This window comes from Oryzias latipes, chromosome 12 (genome assembly GCF_053564925.1).
Source record: "Oryzias latipes strain Hd-rR chromosome 12, Olatipes_Hd-rR_3.1".
NCBI classification, from domain to species: Eukaryota; Metazoa; Chordata; class Actinopteri; order Beloniformes; family Adrianichthyidae; genus Oryzias; species Oryzias latipes.
The window spans coordinates 5,126,910-5,145,577 of record NC_136248.1 but is presented as its reverse complement, the minus strand read 5'-3'; the positions used below and the strand labels follow the sequence as shown (position 1 = coordinate 5,145,577).

At 40.3% G+C, this 18,668-nt stretch overlaps 1 protein-coding gene and 1 long non-coding RNA gene across 6 annotated transcripts in view; both read left to right on the top strand.

Annotated features, from left to right (window-relative positions):
* Positions 1–18,668, top strand: part of cacna1bb (calcium channel, voltage-dependent, N type, alpha 1B subunit, b) — a 226,665-nt gene that overhangs the window by 132,201 nt on the left and 75,796 nt on the right. For 3 of the 5 annotated variants that reach the window (XM_023960545.2, XM_078955700.1, XM_078955698.1), the window contains exons 17-18: positions 17,524–17,596; positions 17,852–17,969. In XM_023960545.2, the coding sequence (XP_023816313.2) occupies positions 17,524–17,596; positions 17,852–17,969 (191 nt within the window). Of the gene's footprint in view, positions 1–9,970; positions 10,001–17,523; positions 17,597–17,851; positions 17,970–18,668 lie in introns of all 5 variants that reach the window. The other 2 variants (XM_078955697.1, XM_078955699.1) reach the window with 1 other exon arrangement.
* LOC144996289 (uncharacterized) lies at positions 13,558–15,739 on the top strand. The gene is made up of 4 exons (XR_013659287.1): positions 13,558–13,756; positions 14,479–14,657; positions 14,737–14,866; positions 15,042–15,739. It is a non-coding gene; the product is annotated as an uncharacterized LOC144996289 (long non-coding RNA).

Below are 18,668 nucleotides of genomic sequence, written 5' to 3'. Positions count from 1 at the left end.
TATTCAAACCACATACTCTTTGCAGTTTTAAAGTAGAAGATGAAACCTGTGGTAATTTTTAATGGACTAGGTGGCAAGTGGCCCAGGCGGTAGAGCAGGTCGTCTACTAACCGAAGGGTTGGCGGTCCGATTCCGCTCTTCCCAGCAAGCTGTTGTCTCCCGGGCGCGGCTCGTCTGCAGCTCACCACTCCCTAGGGGATGGGTCAAATGCGGAGAATAATTTCCCCATTGCAGGATAAATCAAGTAAACTTTTTCTTTTATTTATCTAAAAGAACACTGTAACGACCAGGGACACTATAGTGATTTGAAACATTGGAAGATCTTAATTACATTAAGAACAGAAAAAAAATGGTTCAGAGCAATCATGAGACTGACTTTTGGGGTTTTATTTTTAATGGACTTAAGAGGATCGAGGTTCTTTTATTGAGCTGACTGGAGTCAGAAGTTATGGTGATTAGAACAAAACACAAAACGTTAAAGTTGCAGACCGCTCAGTGGGCCTACAGAGATAAAATGTTCATGCACAACATGTCCTAGCGAACACTTAAACAACACGTAAGGCTAAATAAGGGTGAAGTACGTGCGTCGCAGGCGTGTTCCACAGATTTTTCCTTTTTTTAACCCCACAATCCTACGCACCTCACAAGGGGCTTATTATTGTTGTTCACAAGATAAGGGTGTGCTCCTTCTAACAACTTGACTGTTAGAAATGAGGAAATTAGACAGAGTGTAGTTTGTGTGGGAATCCTACGTGTGTCCTTTAATCCTTACAAATACTTCTCAATACACTGCCATGCACAAGAATCATACAAGCACCTTAAGGAATTTCATTCCTTGTCTATTACCCTACACGATCTCAGACAGCCCAAAAACCCACAGCGCACGTATGGTTCATACTTTTTCCATTCCTGTCTATTTGTGTACTATTTTAAATGTGGCACACGCAGGGCTGCAGACCAATCCAAGCATATAACCACATTTTTAAGTCAGTCAGACCAGATTTGTCATAAACTGATTTGATATCAGTCATGTCCCAGTCCCACTGAGCATGCTCTGACTCAGGGTGCACAACAGACCAGAGCAGCAGCACTTCGACAAAAAGCCATTGGAATCAGTCAGAGCCAGAGAATAATCTATTTACTTTTACAAAGCATTACAACACGATTATTTACTCATCCATTGGAATTGAGTATAAAACAAGCTATTGGGTAAGAAGAATGATGATCTTTGCTTTATGGTTCCTGCATATCTTTTTTTTTTTATGACGATGATTCAGAAAACTTTAAATAAGCAGTTAAAATGATTTTTTTGTGTGTCTGTTTTTTAAACCTAAACTGGCCAGGAAATCAGAACCTTTGCTTGCCAAAAAAGAGGAAGAACTGTTATGTCACATCTATTTTATTCTTGGCCAAGTAATTATGTTCCTGCTCTCAGAGCACAAAAAGTAATCTCCTGGTAAAACTGTGAGAATTGAAAAATAAACATCACTCGGCGAGGACGGCACTCCCGTTGAGAGTGACAGGAAACAGCGTGTTTGGGGAAACAAATATTCAGTGAGTTCAAACCAAATGAACAATGAATGTTTTCATGTTTGCTCTGTTTTCTAAAAGGTACAGAATGTCTTTTAAAAAAAAGTCACAAAAATGATAGAATGGTAAAAGGCGTATACTTATATAGCGCTTTTCTACCTTCTTCGAAGGCTCAAAGCGCTTCACAGTCACAGACCCATTCACGCACTGCAGAACACTGGCGCCAACCTTCCACCAGAAACAAGGTAGGGTTCAGTGTCTTGCCAAAGGACACTTCAATACATGTGCGGGCAAGGCGAGAACTGAACCCGCAATATTACAATTAGAGGTTGACCGCCCTAGCACTGCACCACGGCACCACTGCACCAATTATGTTCAGCATGTCCTGGTTTAAAAAAAACAAGTTACCGATGTCTCCTACATCAAACTGTAATTCTTTTTTCATTGACCCCCCTGGTTGATCATTTTTTCTGAACATTGTTAGGAGCCTGCCTCCTTTCAGGTTTCCTTTCCGTAGTTCAGGATGTTATGGTAAAGTCATATGTTATTAGTACTTTCGTCCACGCGTGAAATCCACCATCTGCATCTTTTGGAACTCATGTCTGCTGTCTTCCACTCTCTTCTCTCTTCTCAGTGTTCCACTTTTCCAAATCAACCTTTTCTACCACCAAACCTCCTGATCTCCTTTCTTCATTCCAGATGACACCAAGTTCCTTCTTCCCAGACTCCTTGAATATTTTAGCTCTAACAGACCTTTCATCTGAAAGAACCTCCAAATTTTCTAAAGTCTGTTTCAGCTTAAAAGCCATTTCACACGGCCACTACGAACATTTTGCGCATATTGGACGAATGAAAACTGGTCATAGGTGAACATATGTAGAAAAAGTGAGAAAAAGTTGTGGTTGTTCTTGATGAGAAATTTTCACAGACATATCACAAATCAACCACGTCAAAACCAGGGAAGAAGTACGAATAAACCATACAAAGAACTTTCTTCTGTTTGACATTCGGAGCAAAAAGCAGAAATTGCATTGTGTCAACCCCACACAGTGGTCAGTACCCACTGTGGGCCCTTGTGATGCTTTGTTCTATTAACAGTCAGATTCCCCTGGTCTGCAGCAGTCTTCTGTTATTTCCCCGGGGTGGGGATCCCTGCCGAGACAGGGGACCCCCAATGGGAGCCATAGCTGGGAGATCCGCGAGACCGCCGTTCCTGATCCCATCCCGCAAACTGACTTCCGCGCTGGACACCGCCCTTTGAAAGATCCGACCCCCTGTCCATCTTGTCCTGGCTGGAGGGTCAGAGGGTAACTTAAAATACGAAGCCCCACTCAACAGCTGGAGGGGTGAAAGATCAGCCCATTTATATACCCGTCACACAATACGCCACTCTTGCATGAACTGTGCGTGATTTCATGCGTTGTTTATATGCAATTCCTTGGGCATTCGTGTTTCAAGTATGCAATTTAACATGATATGTGCGCTATATACGCGATATGAAAGTTATACATCGGTGGTGCATGCGTGAAAAGTCTGTTAGACATATGTGTAATGACTCGAGCAGTAAAACCCAAATTAGAAGCATACACAGGAATAAATATAGTTCATTTAGAGATCTCCAGTAGTCAAATGCACCACCAGTTTTACAGAGGAGCCTGAAACCAGAAGAAAAAAGTTAATATATGTCCAGCTCCAAACAAGAGATAATCCAGTTTCTTCGAACAGAAGCTTAATAATTATAATTATGGGCTGGATTCATCTGCGCTTTTCCAGATGCTGCAAGTGCATACAACGTGTATCCATTATTCATTCACTCCTCATTCATGCTTGGTGATCTGGTTGTCAATGAGGCAAAATTCAGTCAGGCGAATCAAACTAATTCAACATCAGTAATCAGGGGCAGTAAAACTCAGAGGCAAAAAAGGCAGATCAAAAACACCAACGGGACAGAATAACTCTTAACCAAGGACAAGAAAAAGGCTCAATACCAACAATAAAAAAACTGTGAGAACTGTGCAATGCTGAAACGTGAGTTAAGGCACAACGAACTGGCAAAGAGTGTGAGGCACTGTCAGTCCTTAATACTGTGGCTCACAGGTGGAATGAATGACAGTAATTGGGCCCACCAGGTGAAGACTGGGAGAGTGGAGAGCATGACCAAACTCACCGCAGATCGTGACAACGTGGACATACGTGGAATGTTCGTGGAAAGCCACAAATTTGTGTATGCATCTCGCAAAAATCAGGCACAATTGCGTAACATTTACGTAATAATTGTGTATAAACTACATAAATTATGCAGAAACTGTATAATTCTTAAAACCGAATTCACTTAACGATCCGTCAGCCGTCAGTTCGACGGACATCTGTGCACATTGAGGAATCCTGAGCGCAAGAAAGAATTAGGAATTAAGTATAACATACATGTATCATGAAAGACTGAATTTTGATACGTGGAATATGTTCAAAATATACATAATGGCTGTGTGACATGCCTTAAAAAGCAACGCAGCACACTTCTTTTGCATCATTTGGTCCTCTGCTCCGTTCATGCCCCTTCAATGTTCTTCACAACTAAAGTGATCCTAGAAAACTACCATTCTATGCCGTTTGGCTAAACTCTCCCCCCTTTTTTCGTTTATTTCCGATTACGTCATCTCTACAAGATGTGATCAACTTGTGTTATCTCTCCACTTCTATGCTACGTTTACACCAAGCATGTGATGCTTGTTTAAAAGTGTGCTAAAAGCACACTCTTGAATGCACGTTTATGGTGTTCACACTGGACTGTCACTGCCTACCACTAACCTGCGCATGTTCGCCACCAACAGTTGGAGGCTGAATTCCGATGTATGATAGACTTGGTGTCCGCCGAGCGAAAAAACTGCAGTTATTAATTTCTCCTCCATGATCAGTTTTCAAATGGTTGGCACTTCGTTGAATTAAAAGAGACGCCATCGAAACGTCACTACCAAATCTGAGTCCCTGATTGGCCAATGTTCAACCTGGTGTTACTTTAAACATGCGTTCATAGGCCACATATTTTGTACGTCGAGCCCAAAAACTGTCATACGAACTTGCATTGTGACATGTGAATGGGAGAATTTTGAACGTGCAATAATTTAGACATTTCATTGAAAGTAGATGCTTGACTTTGCATTGCCAAGGGGGGTGTGAACATAGCTTGATATGTCAATGCGTGCTTCTCTCTTTTCTAGAGAAAATGTGTTTATTACTGACATGTCTATTCTTTTTGCCACGCCCACCACCATCTGTCCTTCTGCATTCCTGTCCTGGACATTAAACTTTTCCTTCTTCCTCCTCACTTCTGTTTACCTCATCCATGTACAGTCGTGGACAAAATTGTTGGTACCCCTCAGTTAAAGAAAGAAAATCCACAATGCTCACTGAAATGACTTGAAACGTTCAAAAGTAACAATAAATTAAAATGTATTGAAATTTAAATTATTAAAATCAGCCATTACTTTTGAGTTGTTGATTAACAGAATTATATAAAAAAAAAGCTAATGAAATAGGGCTGGACAAAAGTGATGGTACCCATAGTTTAATATTTTGTTGCACAACCTTTTGAGGCAATCACTGCAATGAAACGGTTTCTGTATTTGTCAATGAGCCTTCTGCACCTGTCCACAGGTATTTTGTCCCACTCCTCATGAGCAAACTGGTCCAGTTGTCTCAGGTTTGACGGGTGTCTTCTCCAAATGGCATGTTTCAGCTCTTTCCACAGATGTTCAATGGGATTCAGATCTGGGCTCATAGATGGCCACTTCAGAATAGGCCAACGCTTTTCTCTGAGCCATTCTTGGGGGTTTTTGGCTGTGTGTTTTGGATCGTTGTCCTGTTGGAAGACCCATGACCTGCGACTGAGACCAAGATTTCTGACACTAGGCAGCATATTTCTATTCAGAATAGGGATGGGTATCGTTAAGGTTTTAACGATACTACTACTACTCTTATTGATACTGCTTATTGATCCATTATTTTAACAATACTCTTATCGACACTTTTTGAGGACGAAAAATAAATAAATTACAAATTAAAAGCAAAGTGTTTTATTTCCTCATTATGCAACAACCTTGTTTTTTGACAAAACATTTTACTTAATAAATTTTTCCAACTTGAAAAGTAAAATACATGAAGAAAGAAGTTATTTAAAGAAAAATAAACAGCAATGTTTTGACATATTGCTGTCAGGATGTCATGATAAAACAAATTAAATAAATGTTTGAGTTCATAAAATCATCCCAGAGAAAGTCTCTGCTTCAACACCCGCAGTGAAAGCTGCGTCTAAATCTGACGCCCGTGTTTCCATCTCTCTGACAGTTTGAAGCCAAGGCCCCTCCTCCTCTCTACCTGCTTTTCCTCTCTAGCTGTTCACCTGTTCATATCCTCTAGAGCAGCGAGTCATTATTTCCCGCTCCCTTCAGTGTGTTCCACACAGAAAGCGCTAAAAACGGTCATCATAGCAGCAGGTTGACACGATAGTCGGGGCGCTCTACCGCAGATTTTATTAATTTTACGCGCGTGCCTCATACTGTCTGAACAACAGCCCCGCCCCCCGTGCACACAAATAGCCAGGCAGACCTCTCCTCTTCAGCGAGAATACCGAAATTAACATAATAATTAATTAACGAAAAATTGACTGACTTGGTGAGTTAAATATGGCAGATAACGTTTATATCTTGTGTGACACCAAAAAAGCGACTTCTCCAGTACCGATAGCAGAACCGTTGAGGTCAGATCTTAACGATACTGCTGTCTTGAAGAATGTTGCCCCGGGGCTCAGTACCCAATCCCTAATCCAGAATGCCTTGATAATCTTGAGATTTCATTTGACCTTGCACAACTTCAAGACACCCTGTGGCAGATGCAGCAAAGCAGCCCCAAAACAGAACTGAGCCTCCTCCATGTTTCACAGTAGGGACAGTGTTCTTTTCATTGTATGCTTCATTTTTGAGTCTACGATAGAACTGATGTGCCTTACCACAAAGCTCCAGTTTTGTCTCATCTGTCCAAAGGACATTTTTCCAGAACCTTTGTGGCTTGTCAACATGCATTTTTGCAAATTCCAGTCTGGCTTTTTAATGATTTCCTTTCAACAGTGGTGTCCTCCTTGGTCGTCTCCCATGAAGTCCACTCTGGCTCAAACAACGACGAATGGTGCGATCTGACACTGATCTACCTTGATCTAGGAGTTCACCTTTAATGTCTTTGGAGGTTGTTCTGGGCTCTTTGGATACAGTTCCAACTATCTGTCTCCTCAATTTGTTCTTCCGGCCACGTCCAGGGAGGTTGACTACTGTCCCGTGGGTCTTAAACTTCTGAATAATATGTGCCACTGTCGTCACAGGATCTTCAAGCTGCTTAGAGATGGTTATAGAACCTTTACCTTTACTGTGTTTGTCTATAATTATACTTATAATTAATTATAATTTAAAGGAAGCAATTAAAGGACATACCTAAGTTCATCATGACCGCCTTGCCAATTAGTTCTCAGTCTTTTATGGAGGTACCATCATTTTTTTCCAGCCCTATTTCATTAGTTTGTTTTTTTATATAATTATGTTAATAAAACTCAAAAGTAATGGCTGATTTTGATTATTTATCTTTCAATACATTTTAATTTATTGTTACTTTTGAATGTTTCAAGTCATTTCAGTGAGCATTGTGGACTTTCTTTCTTTAACTGAGGGGTACCAACAATTTTGTCCACCACTGTATGTCTCAATCACCACCCTCCCCTCAAGGGAAACCCTGGATCCTTTTTCTTTCTCCTTTCTCATTCACCAGCACACTTCAACTTCAGCTTCAGACTCATCACCGTGTCTGACACTCTATTCCTCTCTTAGCAAACTTCTCCTTTAGAATTTGTTCTCTTTTCCTCTTTCCATCCAAGCTGCTCCAGAACTAGAAGCCTTACGCACTACATTCAAAGTTCCTCCTCTAATTCCGTCACTCCTGCCTTTCTTTTCTTTCTCCACTTGTTTTCCTCACTTTCCTCCATCAACAGTAGTCAAATTTTCTCATACATCCTGTAGGTCAACGGTACCTGTGGCAGTTATTGTTAACGGGCCATGACTGGTCCAGTATGAAAGTTCTGTGTGTGGTTTTCATGAACGATTCGACTTTGGTTTTTACCTGGTTTTTCCATCGTATGCCCCTCGTAACACAACTCTCCGCATTGACCCAAACTTTGTAGTGGCACACAAAAGCTCTGGATTGTGCTCCTTTTGGTTGAATTACGTTTAAAACGATTTAAATTCCTCATATTCCCGCCCCAGGACACATTCAGACTAGCTAAGTCACAGGAAAACGAAATATTCGATTCTTTTTAACTTATGTGAGTTTCATTCACTTTGGACTAAAGCTAGCTGGCCTTTGATTGTTCCCTGACAGGTTGTATAGCCTGCATTGGAACAGAAACGGCCTGGTTTACATGTTGGATTGTTCTGAATCTGCTGATCCACATTTACTTTGGTGGATTTCCCCACACTTCTACTATCACACATTCTCATGTTCCCTGCCTGTGCAGCTGTTGAAGTGTTACACTTCTACCTATAAAAATGTAAATCTGCCTCTTTTGTATAGTTAGGATTAGAGAGAGTAGCTAGGGGATGGTTGCTGGAAGTTTTGCCGCTCTTGACTGCTGTTTTCAGCATGAAGTTCAGAGAGTCTGTGCGGGTGGATCACAAAAGCCAAGTCGCTTCTTCCAATCCCTGTTATTAAGTAAATAAAGGTCTATGCACACAAACTGCTGCTGCAGTGCATTGACTAATCCCTTAAGAGGCAGGGGGAGAGAAAAGAAAAGGAGACGGGGAGCAGGAAGAAAAGGCAAAGAGGAAAGGCTGGAAGGAGAGAAGATGGAGGAAGTGATTTTAGGGCAGGTGAAGAAAGCTTAAGAATAGAATTGTTTTTCTAGGTCTTTGCTGAACTTGATGTTTCTTAGAAGATGAGCAAAAAGAACTCAAAGTTCCACTTGAGTGCAAGATTGATTTAAGATTCATTTCCAGCTTGTGACAAATGATCAAAGTATCCAATAGTCTTACACTCTTTATTCTTATTTCATTTTTTGTCCTGCCAGATGTTTTCTGTGATTCTTTTCATGGTTCCATGTTTGTTTTCCTATCACTGTACATTGATAGGAGCCATAAAATCACACACGTCCACTCAGTGGGTCTACACTGAGACGACAAGCCAGCTGTCAGCTGTACAGGCCGTCACCGTGGTAGCAGTTTGCTGCACATCCTGCCCTCCTCCTTCAGACCTTCCGTCTCCCTTCTCCCTCTCTTCCTTCACATCGTTATCTCCCGCGGTCACTCCTTGGGCTGCTTTCAAGGGCAATTCACATGTCTGGAATTACATGCTTGTCAGATTTTTAATATTTAAGCTTAAGCAAATGCTTTTTCCTGTGATGCTTTCTGGTAAGATCACGTCAAATCTGATGATATGACTCCCAAACTTTATCATGCATCTGTTGCATGTGAAGATTGGTGTTTAGAGGTGTTTCTGCTTTATCTTGAAATGGATTGAATGAAATCTCGCCAAGTTTGGTTCATAACTTTTATTGTTAGGCATGTATTAAAAAAGTTCTTTCAATAATTCCTAAGTTAGGAGGCAAACTGCTACATTAAACTGGAGAAAAATACATATAAACTGTGATTTATTGATTGACTGATCTGTTGGTTATAGAAACCTGTCTTTCATGAAAGAGCTTATATATCAAGGTCACAGAAAAATGTGGCCGATAATGAGAGCTGCTCTGAACGTGGGTGTTGTAAATGATGAAGCTTTGTGACGTGCTGCCAAAGTGATGTTCACTCAGAGGGACTTTGCATAATGTCCCCACAGATTTACAAACATTAGCCCAGCCTGACAACTGACCTCAAATTTCAGTGAAGTTTTTAAAAAGATGCTTGAATAGTAGATCAAGCCGTCAAGCCACATTTGCATTGCTGTGAGTCAGTGCGAGTTTTTTTATTTTTTTTGTTTTGTGAAGACAGAGTCACATACATACAGAGGCATAAACACAGAAGCATCTCCATATATCGGCACTTATACCACCACGGTTACTCACTCCGTCACTGGCAGAGAAAAAACAAATCAGTTTTCACTCAAAAGGTTTGATAAATCAGAAACTCATCAATAACGTTTTGGTTAAATGTCACTGCAGCCAAACATTAAAACCAAACATTAAATTCAGTCCAAAAACTTTAGATCCGGTTTTAAATTTTATGTAAAAAAGTTAAATAAACTTAAGGATCCCAATCTGTTTTTGTCATTTTTATCATGTCTAACATTTCTTTAGTTTGTGCCATTTGCTTTGTAAGCTGACTCATTGTTGTAGTTTTGGGTTACCTTCACTGGAAGGAGCAACGCATCCTAGTAAACCTCTGTGTCATTCTCTGATTGTCTCCTGTAGTTTCAAGACCACGGACTCAGGTTTTGGCAGGTTTGTTGGCTGTTTTGGGAGCTTTCTGCAAAGACAAAGCGTCTTTGCGTAGAAAGCGTGCATGCTCCATGGAAGTTCTTCTTTATTGAGCAAGTCCCTTCTGTCAGCTTTCATGAGTAATCACAAGTTAAGGCAAACTTGCCCTGCAGCTACATGTGTGCTTGATGTATCTGCATTGACCTCAGGACCTGAAGCTTTGTGCTCAGCTTCTTTCATAGACTGAAGTCTTCAAACCTTTAAGTACTTACAGAGAAAATCAATAGAAAATGTGAAGGTGTGAAGAAAAAAACCTGTCTTTCTTCCTCGTTCGTTGAGTGTCCATGTGTGTGTCCCATGTTAAACTGCCCCTTCAGATGTGCTGTGTGTTGAGCCCAAAACGGACTGGCTCTGTAGGAAACAAGTCGGTGCTGCCATCTGAACCCTACATGAACACGACTCACATTCTTGTCATTTCAAGAGTTGAAACCTGCACACTCGGCATTATTTCCACCTTGTTTGACAATAAACAGACTACTTTGATGTCCCACTCCTGCCATCCAGCCCCTCTTCTGTGATGCTTCAACAGTTCCAGACGATGGGCTGAAACACTCCCCTTAATGCTGCTGAGAAAAGGAAAAACAGCTCTAAGGGGAGACATCATGTCAAAGGCAGGAGGAAAAAGTCTCAAAGTAGACCTGACCTCATTTGAATCTAATGGGTTTGTTTGAATGCTAATGTGGAGTGTGGCTTTTCTGACTCATCCTGCAAACAAACAGGGAAACATGGAGCAGCACGCTGCTGCGCTGCTCTGCAGAGGCAGCGTGTTTTGGACTTGAAACTTGAAGCTGTTGTGGTGACGCGTGTTTTTGCCCTTCCCTCTGTCTCACCTACCCTCGCAGATAACACCCCCTTCCCCTTTCATGTACCAGCAGCTTTGGCTGCAGCTGTTGAGGAATATTCAACTTTAACGCTCTTGTGTTGAACCTCTATCTTTGTGAGGACAAAGGGAAGTTGTGGAAAAGCAGCAGAAGAGTGTTTGTGTTGGTTTTCATTAAGGTCTTCTTAAACTATTTACTAAGCATTTTCTAAAGTTTTATCGATTACATTAAATTAAATGCACAGAAAAAAGAATTTTGCATTGTCAATTCCCAAAAGACGACAGTTTATTCAGGGATCAGACAGAAAGTCTGCAGGTCGAGAAAGTCAGGTGTTGCAAATACTACATAATTTATGATGGAATAAACAATCATTAGCAAAGAGAAGCAAAATATTGGGAAGGAAAGCTAAAATGAGAGGAAGCACAGAGCGAGGCAAACATCAACACTTGTCAAATTTAGCTCTTGACGGCAGGAATTAGGAAAAGTTTAAACATTTATGTAGATTCAAAAGGAATAAAAACCCAAAGACTTAAATCACAATCCAACATTTTACTAGCAACAGAACACAGATAAGATTTTTAACCTTTATCTGCTGAATAAGCTCACTTTAAATTTGATGAAAAGGCCTCAGAGTAATTAGGACAGAGGTAACAAATGGATGAATAAAGAAGATGTCTTTTTAATCGATCTACTACTAAAGTTAACTGATGTCAGGTCTGTGACACCATTATTAATGTAGTGATGTTTCAGAGAGTTTGACTCTCTCAAAGTTGAAGAAGAATGGATGATCTTCAATCTGCGGAAAAGTGCGTAAAAATACTCAGAATTAATTTAAAAACAATGCTCTTCAACATCAAACTGCAAAGATTCTACACATCTCATCCTCTACAGGGCAGAACATTATCAGATTTAGAGAAACTGGAGAAATCTCTGTGTGTCAGGGACATTTATGAAGGAAACTTCTATAGGAACCTTTATGGGTAAACTCCATCATCCTTGTCTGCAGGTGAATCTAAAGCTCTGGCATCACGGAAGAAGCCATATTTGAACATGATCCAGAAGACTCAGATTTGTTTTAAAGGATTCTCTGATCAAACGTGTCCAAATGTGACATTCTCGTTGGGACTCACAGACTCCATTTCCTGCAGGGGACAGAGGAGGGAGACCTTCCAGCTTGTTCTCACAGTTCAGGTCAAAGCAGCTGTTCTGATGGGATGGTCCAAACAGATTCCCATTTTGTAGGACCACTCAAAGGTCTTCAGAGCAACATCTGGCCCGCATCTGTTCCTGTGAATGCCTTATTTCAGCAGGAAGATGCCGAATCACACACTGCAGCTTTACAACAGTTTGGAGGAGTCCTGGAGAAGTCTGAACTGACCTGCCGCAGTCCATACTTTTCATCCACAGACAACATCTGAAGCTTTATTAAAGAAAAATAAATGACCACAAACCTACACCAGACAGGAACGGAACCAAATCCAACACAGAAACTCATCAACTCCATGTCCACCTGTCTTCAGACTAAAGAAGAAGAGGAGGACAGTGGTTTTGTAATCAATGTTCTGTTGGAAGGAAAATGTCGGTTGGTGTGATCTAAAAAAGTTGAGTTTGAGAACCAGTCAATAAAAGGGAAAACCAGAAACTGACATGAAGTTTTAGGAAAAATAGGCTAACAAGAAACTGTTGCCATTTTATACGAGGGTTAGGGGAATTATGTGTTTTTGTTTAGAGCACATTAACTTCTTGAAATGAAAATAAAAAATTGGTTTGTATTTATTCATATCTAGGGGGAATCAGACTTGAAATGCTAGAGTAACAAGCAAACATACGTTTGTTATGCAACTCTAATTGTCACTTTAAAAAGTTATAATAAATAAATAATGAGTTATTTAACATTAAGGAGGAGTTACGTTTATTTTTCATTACATTTAGTTACATGTATAAGTTCTCTCTGGCCCTTTGAAGACAGCCACTATGCTGATGTGGCCCTCAGTGAAAATGAGTTTGACACCCCTGGTTTAAAGGGTCCTCACAAGAATAAGGGTGTAGCTTTGTCTGTGTAAGTGGATATGTGTTGGTGGAGCCATATAAGGTGCCGTGTAGGACATAATCTAGCTCTCACTAGTGAAATGCTTGTATACATACAACTGAAAATGTATTCATTCACATACACATGTGAAATCTCTCACATACACATTTGAAATGCTCTCACACACACTACTGAAAATGCTCTCACACACACTACTGAAAATGCTCTCACATACACATGTGAAATGCTCTCACACACACTACTGAAAATGCTCTCACACACACTACTGAAAATGCTCTCACACACACTACTGAAAATGCTCTCACATACACTACTGAAAATGCTCTCACATACACATGTGAAAATCCTCTCACATACACTACTGAAAATGCTCTCACATACACTACTGAAAATGCTCTCACATACACTATCGAAAATGCTCTCACACACACTACTGAAAATGCTCTCACATACACATGTGAAAATGCTCTCACATACACATGTGAAAATCCTCTCACATACACATGTGAAAATGCTCTCACACACACTACTGAAAATGCTCTCACACACACTACTGAAAATGCTCTCACACACACTACTGAAAATGCTCTCACATACACTATCCAAAATGCTCTCACATACAATACTGAAAATGCTCTCACATACACATGTGAAAATCCTCTCACATACACATGTGAAAATGCTCTCACATACACTATCCAAAATGCTCTCACATACACTACTGAAATTTTCGACAGAAACGGAAGGCATTTCAGTAGAAACGGAAGTTGGCTGATTATCGCGAGATAATCATTCGTCTGAATCATTCGAAAATGGCAGCCGGTTGCGCAAGGAAAACCACCGAAACGTGTAAGTATATTAAAAAATATCCAGTATCTGTTGTAAAATATATTTGTAAATACTTAAGATGATGTGTTTAATATGTTATATTCCTCAATCAACAACCTAGATTGTTTTGAAGCTCATCAATTTCAGTAATGCTAAAGCTAACGCTAACGCGAATTAGCGCCGAAGGCTAAAAACAAACGCTAGATATTACATCAAAAAGCAGTGACTTCTAACCGTAGTCACAAGTTATTAACACATGTTTTAAATGTGTTCATATATGTAGGGACAGACGAGGATGAGGAAAATCCGATCCATTTGCGGATGGAGAAAGATAGCCTGTTTGTTTTCAAGCTAGCTCGTGCCAGATGGGTAGAGACATATGATCAGATTTGACTTCATTTTAATAAACGGTTAATCGTTGTCGTACTGGGTTAAAGGTTTATGTTAAAGACCCAGAAGAGAGAGGAGGAAAGGGCTAGAAGGGAGGAACAGCGACAGGAGAGTCTGTTAAGTTTACTTGAGTTGAAATTATTGTTCTAAAATGTAATGCAGCCATTGTTTTTCCAATTTGTTTAATAAATGTATGAACAAAAATGAATAATTTACATGTATTATTTAAATCTGAGCTATTTTTAACAATCTTAAAAGGATTTCATATAAATATCAGATGTACATATTTAGAATTTCGTTTTATATGTTAATATTTATTTTTATACATGTCAACAATAATCCTGGTCTTCTAGAGTCATGTGTGTCACAGTTGGAGCTGAAAGGAAAGCAAAGATTTGTCCTTGCAGACAGACGTGACTCTGCTCGTCCTGCATGTTCCTGGTGTGGCTCAACATCTGTGGCTAAGCAGTCGCCTTTGCTGATGCACAGAATGTGCAGAATTGAACTGCAGGCAATGATTTTCATTGCAAAGGTTGGTTTTACTTCCAGTGCCCCCAGAAATATTGCTCTCCTCCTCATCTTTATCATGCCAAATGCTCTCTTCACAACAGAGCGTGTTCTGGAGTGGTTCTGGTTGTAACTGCCTCAATGGCATTCCTCATGGGTTCCCTGTAGGGTGTCAGCAGCATGATGGGATGTGCAATGCAGGGATACCCACCATCACCCAAAAGGATCCTTCAGGTGGGTTTGTTTGATTTACATAAATTGGGCTTTTACGTAGAACCCGTGAATCATGGATTGATCCTGGATTCCCAACAAAAATATCTATAAATTTGGCATTAGAGTCACATACAGCATGCATTTTAATGGAATAAAAAAGCTTCCTGTTAAAATAACAAGCTGCATTTTCTTTTAGGGCCTTTATTCTTATGTGGCAGCCATCAATGCTCCTTGTGACCCTTTGGAAGGAGAAAGACCAAGCGAGCTGCTAAAATCCAGAGGCGACTTATGGTAGTTCATTCCCACTGGGAAGCTGGGTGACCCTGCTCATCAGCTGGAGGATGCGGTCTGCCGTCCTGTGGACAACATCGCTCACGGTGGACCGTGTCATGTCAAAGACTCTGGCTACCACACTGTAAGATGTGCCACACGCCAGCCAGAAAAGAAACACCAGGACGTCAGTCTCCTGTGACCCCCCAGAGTGTGAGGAACCCGAAGCTGATGCTTCAGGACCATCGACCCAGATGCTCGATGGTCCTGCGGGTCAACCGAAAATCCAGTCTTGTGTCGGACTGACCGTCAGCGTAAAGGGCCAGGACAGACACCTTTGTGTTGGTAAAGCAGTAGAGACGTGGAAGACCCTGGAAAATGCAACATTAATTATTTCATTGAGGAAATTAAATCACATTTTTTTAATGTTTCTATTTATTTTGATGTCTTACATTTTAGATTATGAAGTATTTATTAATTCTGGAAAATCTCGTGGTTTTTATTTGGCTGGGTTTTTGGATTGTCATTTAAACTTTTAAAAATGAAAGTTTTTGTTTTGTTTTTGTTTAAAACAAGTGATATGGTTTGACTCTGAATAAAAAATTCTAAACTTTGAACTCACAAGTGTTTCATGTAATTGGACTACACAACTCACTTGAAAAAGAATCTTAAACTCTTACCCAGCAGACTGTGTAACCTTGAGCATGATTAGTAACAAAGTTTAAGTTAAAGTTTAAGTTTAACTAAAAAAAAAGCTTTAAGTTTAACTCACAAGTTATTCTGTCTGGTCAGGGCATCCAGAGGAAATCTTCTGAGATGTCTGCTTGTCCTTGCCGTCCTGTGATGCTGCATATCTGCTCGTTTTCAGTTTGATCTCACGAAAAACGGTTGAATTATTGCCAGGAACACGGACAGATTAATTTTCAAAGCCATTTTCAGTAAGGTGTAAGAAAACTACAGAAAAAAATGCCTCCTTGCAAGAGCCCGTAATCGTTCAGCGGCACAAAAACAAAATTAATATTGGCATGAAAAAATAACTTGGGGGTTTATTTATGAACAAATACATTAAATCAACACCAAAGTGTTTGTAATTTAATTATTTATAAATCAGTCACGTTTTCCATGATCAGAACACAGCAGATTCATAAATAGTCTTTGTAAAATGTTCATATTTATTATGTTTTTACTCTGACAAATAAGTGTCATTTTCCGCGTTAAATAGGAGTAGTTCGCCTCCAGACCAGGTGGTGGCGGTAATGCGCCACTTTGTTTCCGTGTCAAGCGCGTTATGAACAACACCCAAAAGAAAAAAGTACTGAGCACGGGTGTCTGAATTGCTTTTAAATTCAGAGAACTATATATAGTTCTGCACTATATAGGGTTTTAGTAGTTAGGGATCAGGGCAGGAATTCGGACACAGGTTCATTTCCACTGAAATGCCTTCAGTCGACCAACTTCGTTTCTAACAATAAAGTAAAAAAAAAACGTTGTTTCTACTGAAATGCCTTCCGTTTCTATTGAAATTTTCACATGTGTATGTGAGAGCATTTTGGATAGTGTGTGTGAGAGCATTTTCACATGTGTATGTGAGAGCATTTTCAGTAGTGTGTGTGAGAGCATTTGACATGTGTATGTGAGAGCATTTTCAGTAGTGTGTGTGAGAGCATTTGACATGTGTATGTGAGAGCATTTTCAGTAGAGTGTGTGAGAGCATTTTAAGTAGTGTGTGTGAGAGCATTTCACATGTGTATGTGAGAGCATTTTCAGTAGTGTGTGTGAGAGCATTTGACATGTGTATGTGAGAGCATTTTCAGTAGTGTGTGTGAGAGCATTTTCAGTAGTGTGTGTGAGAGCATTTTCAGTAGTGTGTGTGAGAGCATTTCACATGTGTATGTGAGAGCATTTTCAGTAGTGTGTGAGAGCATTTCACATGTGTATGTGAGAGCATTTTCAGTAGTGTGTGTGAGAGCATTTTCAGTAGTGTGTGTGAGAGCATTTGACATGTGTATGTGAGAGCATTTTCAGTAGTGTGTGTGAGAGCATTTTCAGTAGTGTGTGTGTGAGCATTTTCAGTAGTGTGTGTGAGAGCATTTCACATGTGTATGTGAATGAATACATTTTCAGTTGTATGTATACAAGCATTTCACTAGTGTGTGTGAGAGATTTCACATGTGTTTGTGAATGCTAATTCTGAATAATGTCCTACACGGCACCTCATAGAGCCAGGTGAAGTCTGATTGATCCGGTTTTAGATTGGCTTCTTTAGAAGAGCTTGTTTTCTTTGTCCAAACAGAGGTTCACCTCTTTGAACTCTTAGTATCAGTTGCAGATTCATGGTTTACCAGATGGTTTTAAGTCCACTTTTTGGTGATTGTTTTGTAATTTTGTCATTTTCTTGATCCCTCAAGGTTTAATTTTGAAGATGAGACACCAACAACAAACTTTGATACTTTTCCTGCAGCAATTCTCACTGTGTTCCAGGTAAGACCCCCCCCCCCCCCCCTCACACACCCACACACACACAAACACAGGTCACTCTGGAACTACTGAGAATTATCTTAAAGCATGAATTAAACTGATCTTTCATCTAGTTTAAAGGAAGGAGTGTTGCGAGGTCTCTTGTGTCTGATAATCCCTCAGCTGGTCTAATCGGCCCTCACTCAGAGAAGTCATTACATTTGTGCTGGATCAGATCTCCTCTGCAGCCTCACTCACGCTCCCCTCTGTTCTGCTCAGATCCTGACCGGTGAGGACTGGAACGCCGTGATGTACCATGGCATTGAGTCCCAGGGAGGCGTCCGCCGTGGCATGTTCTCCTCCATCTACTTTATTGTTCTCACTCTCTTTGGAAACTGTATCCTCTCTGGTAGCAGGAGTTCCTGACAGAGGGCCATGTGATGGGCTGGTGGAAGAAGTGTTTTTTAAATAAAGTTTAACCACTTATGAAATTTGGTTGATCTAGAAGACCTGAAGATGAGACACCAACAACAAACTTTGATACACCAACTTTGATCTAGAAGACGTGTCCCTGCTCATCCTAGTATCTTCTTCAGTTTTAGCTGCCGATTGAGTCGTCAAGTTATATCCAGGTGCTTCAGGCACAGAGGCTGCTAAAGACTCAGCAATACTTTGGGAATTTCAGTGTTCTCATAGCCATAATTTTAGGATTGAAGGTAAAGTAAAGTACTTTCGGAATGAAGAGAGAAAGTCTCAAGTTCTTCTTAGTTAAAATATTTCAGAAATGGCATTTGTTTGAGCTTTTCTTGGTTCCTCACAGTCAGAAAGTAATATGACAGCATTTGTAAGAACTTTGTGGAATCTCCTCAAAGCTCTGCGAGATGCTTTTTTTCTGGAAGTTTGCCAAGTCTTTTGTGAAGCTTGTAGAGTCCACAGCAGAGCTTCACGGCTAATCTGGAAATATGGCAGGAATCCTTTGCTATAACAGGGTTGTAATCCACAAACCCAAAAATGATGGCGACCCAAGAGTTAGTGGTGACCACAGTATAGGTTCAGGTCTGTTTCTAAGTTGAACTGTTCATACGGGCAATTATTT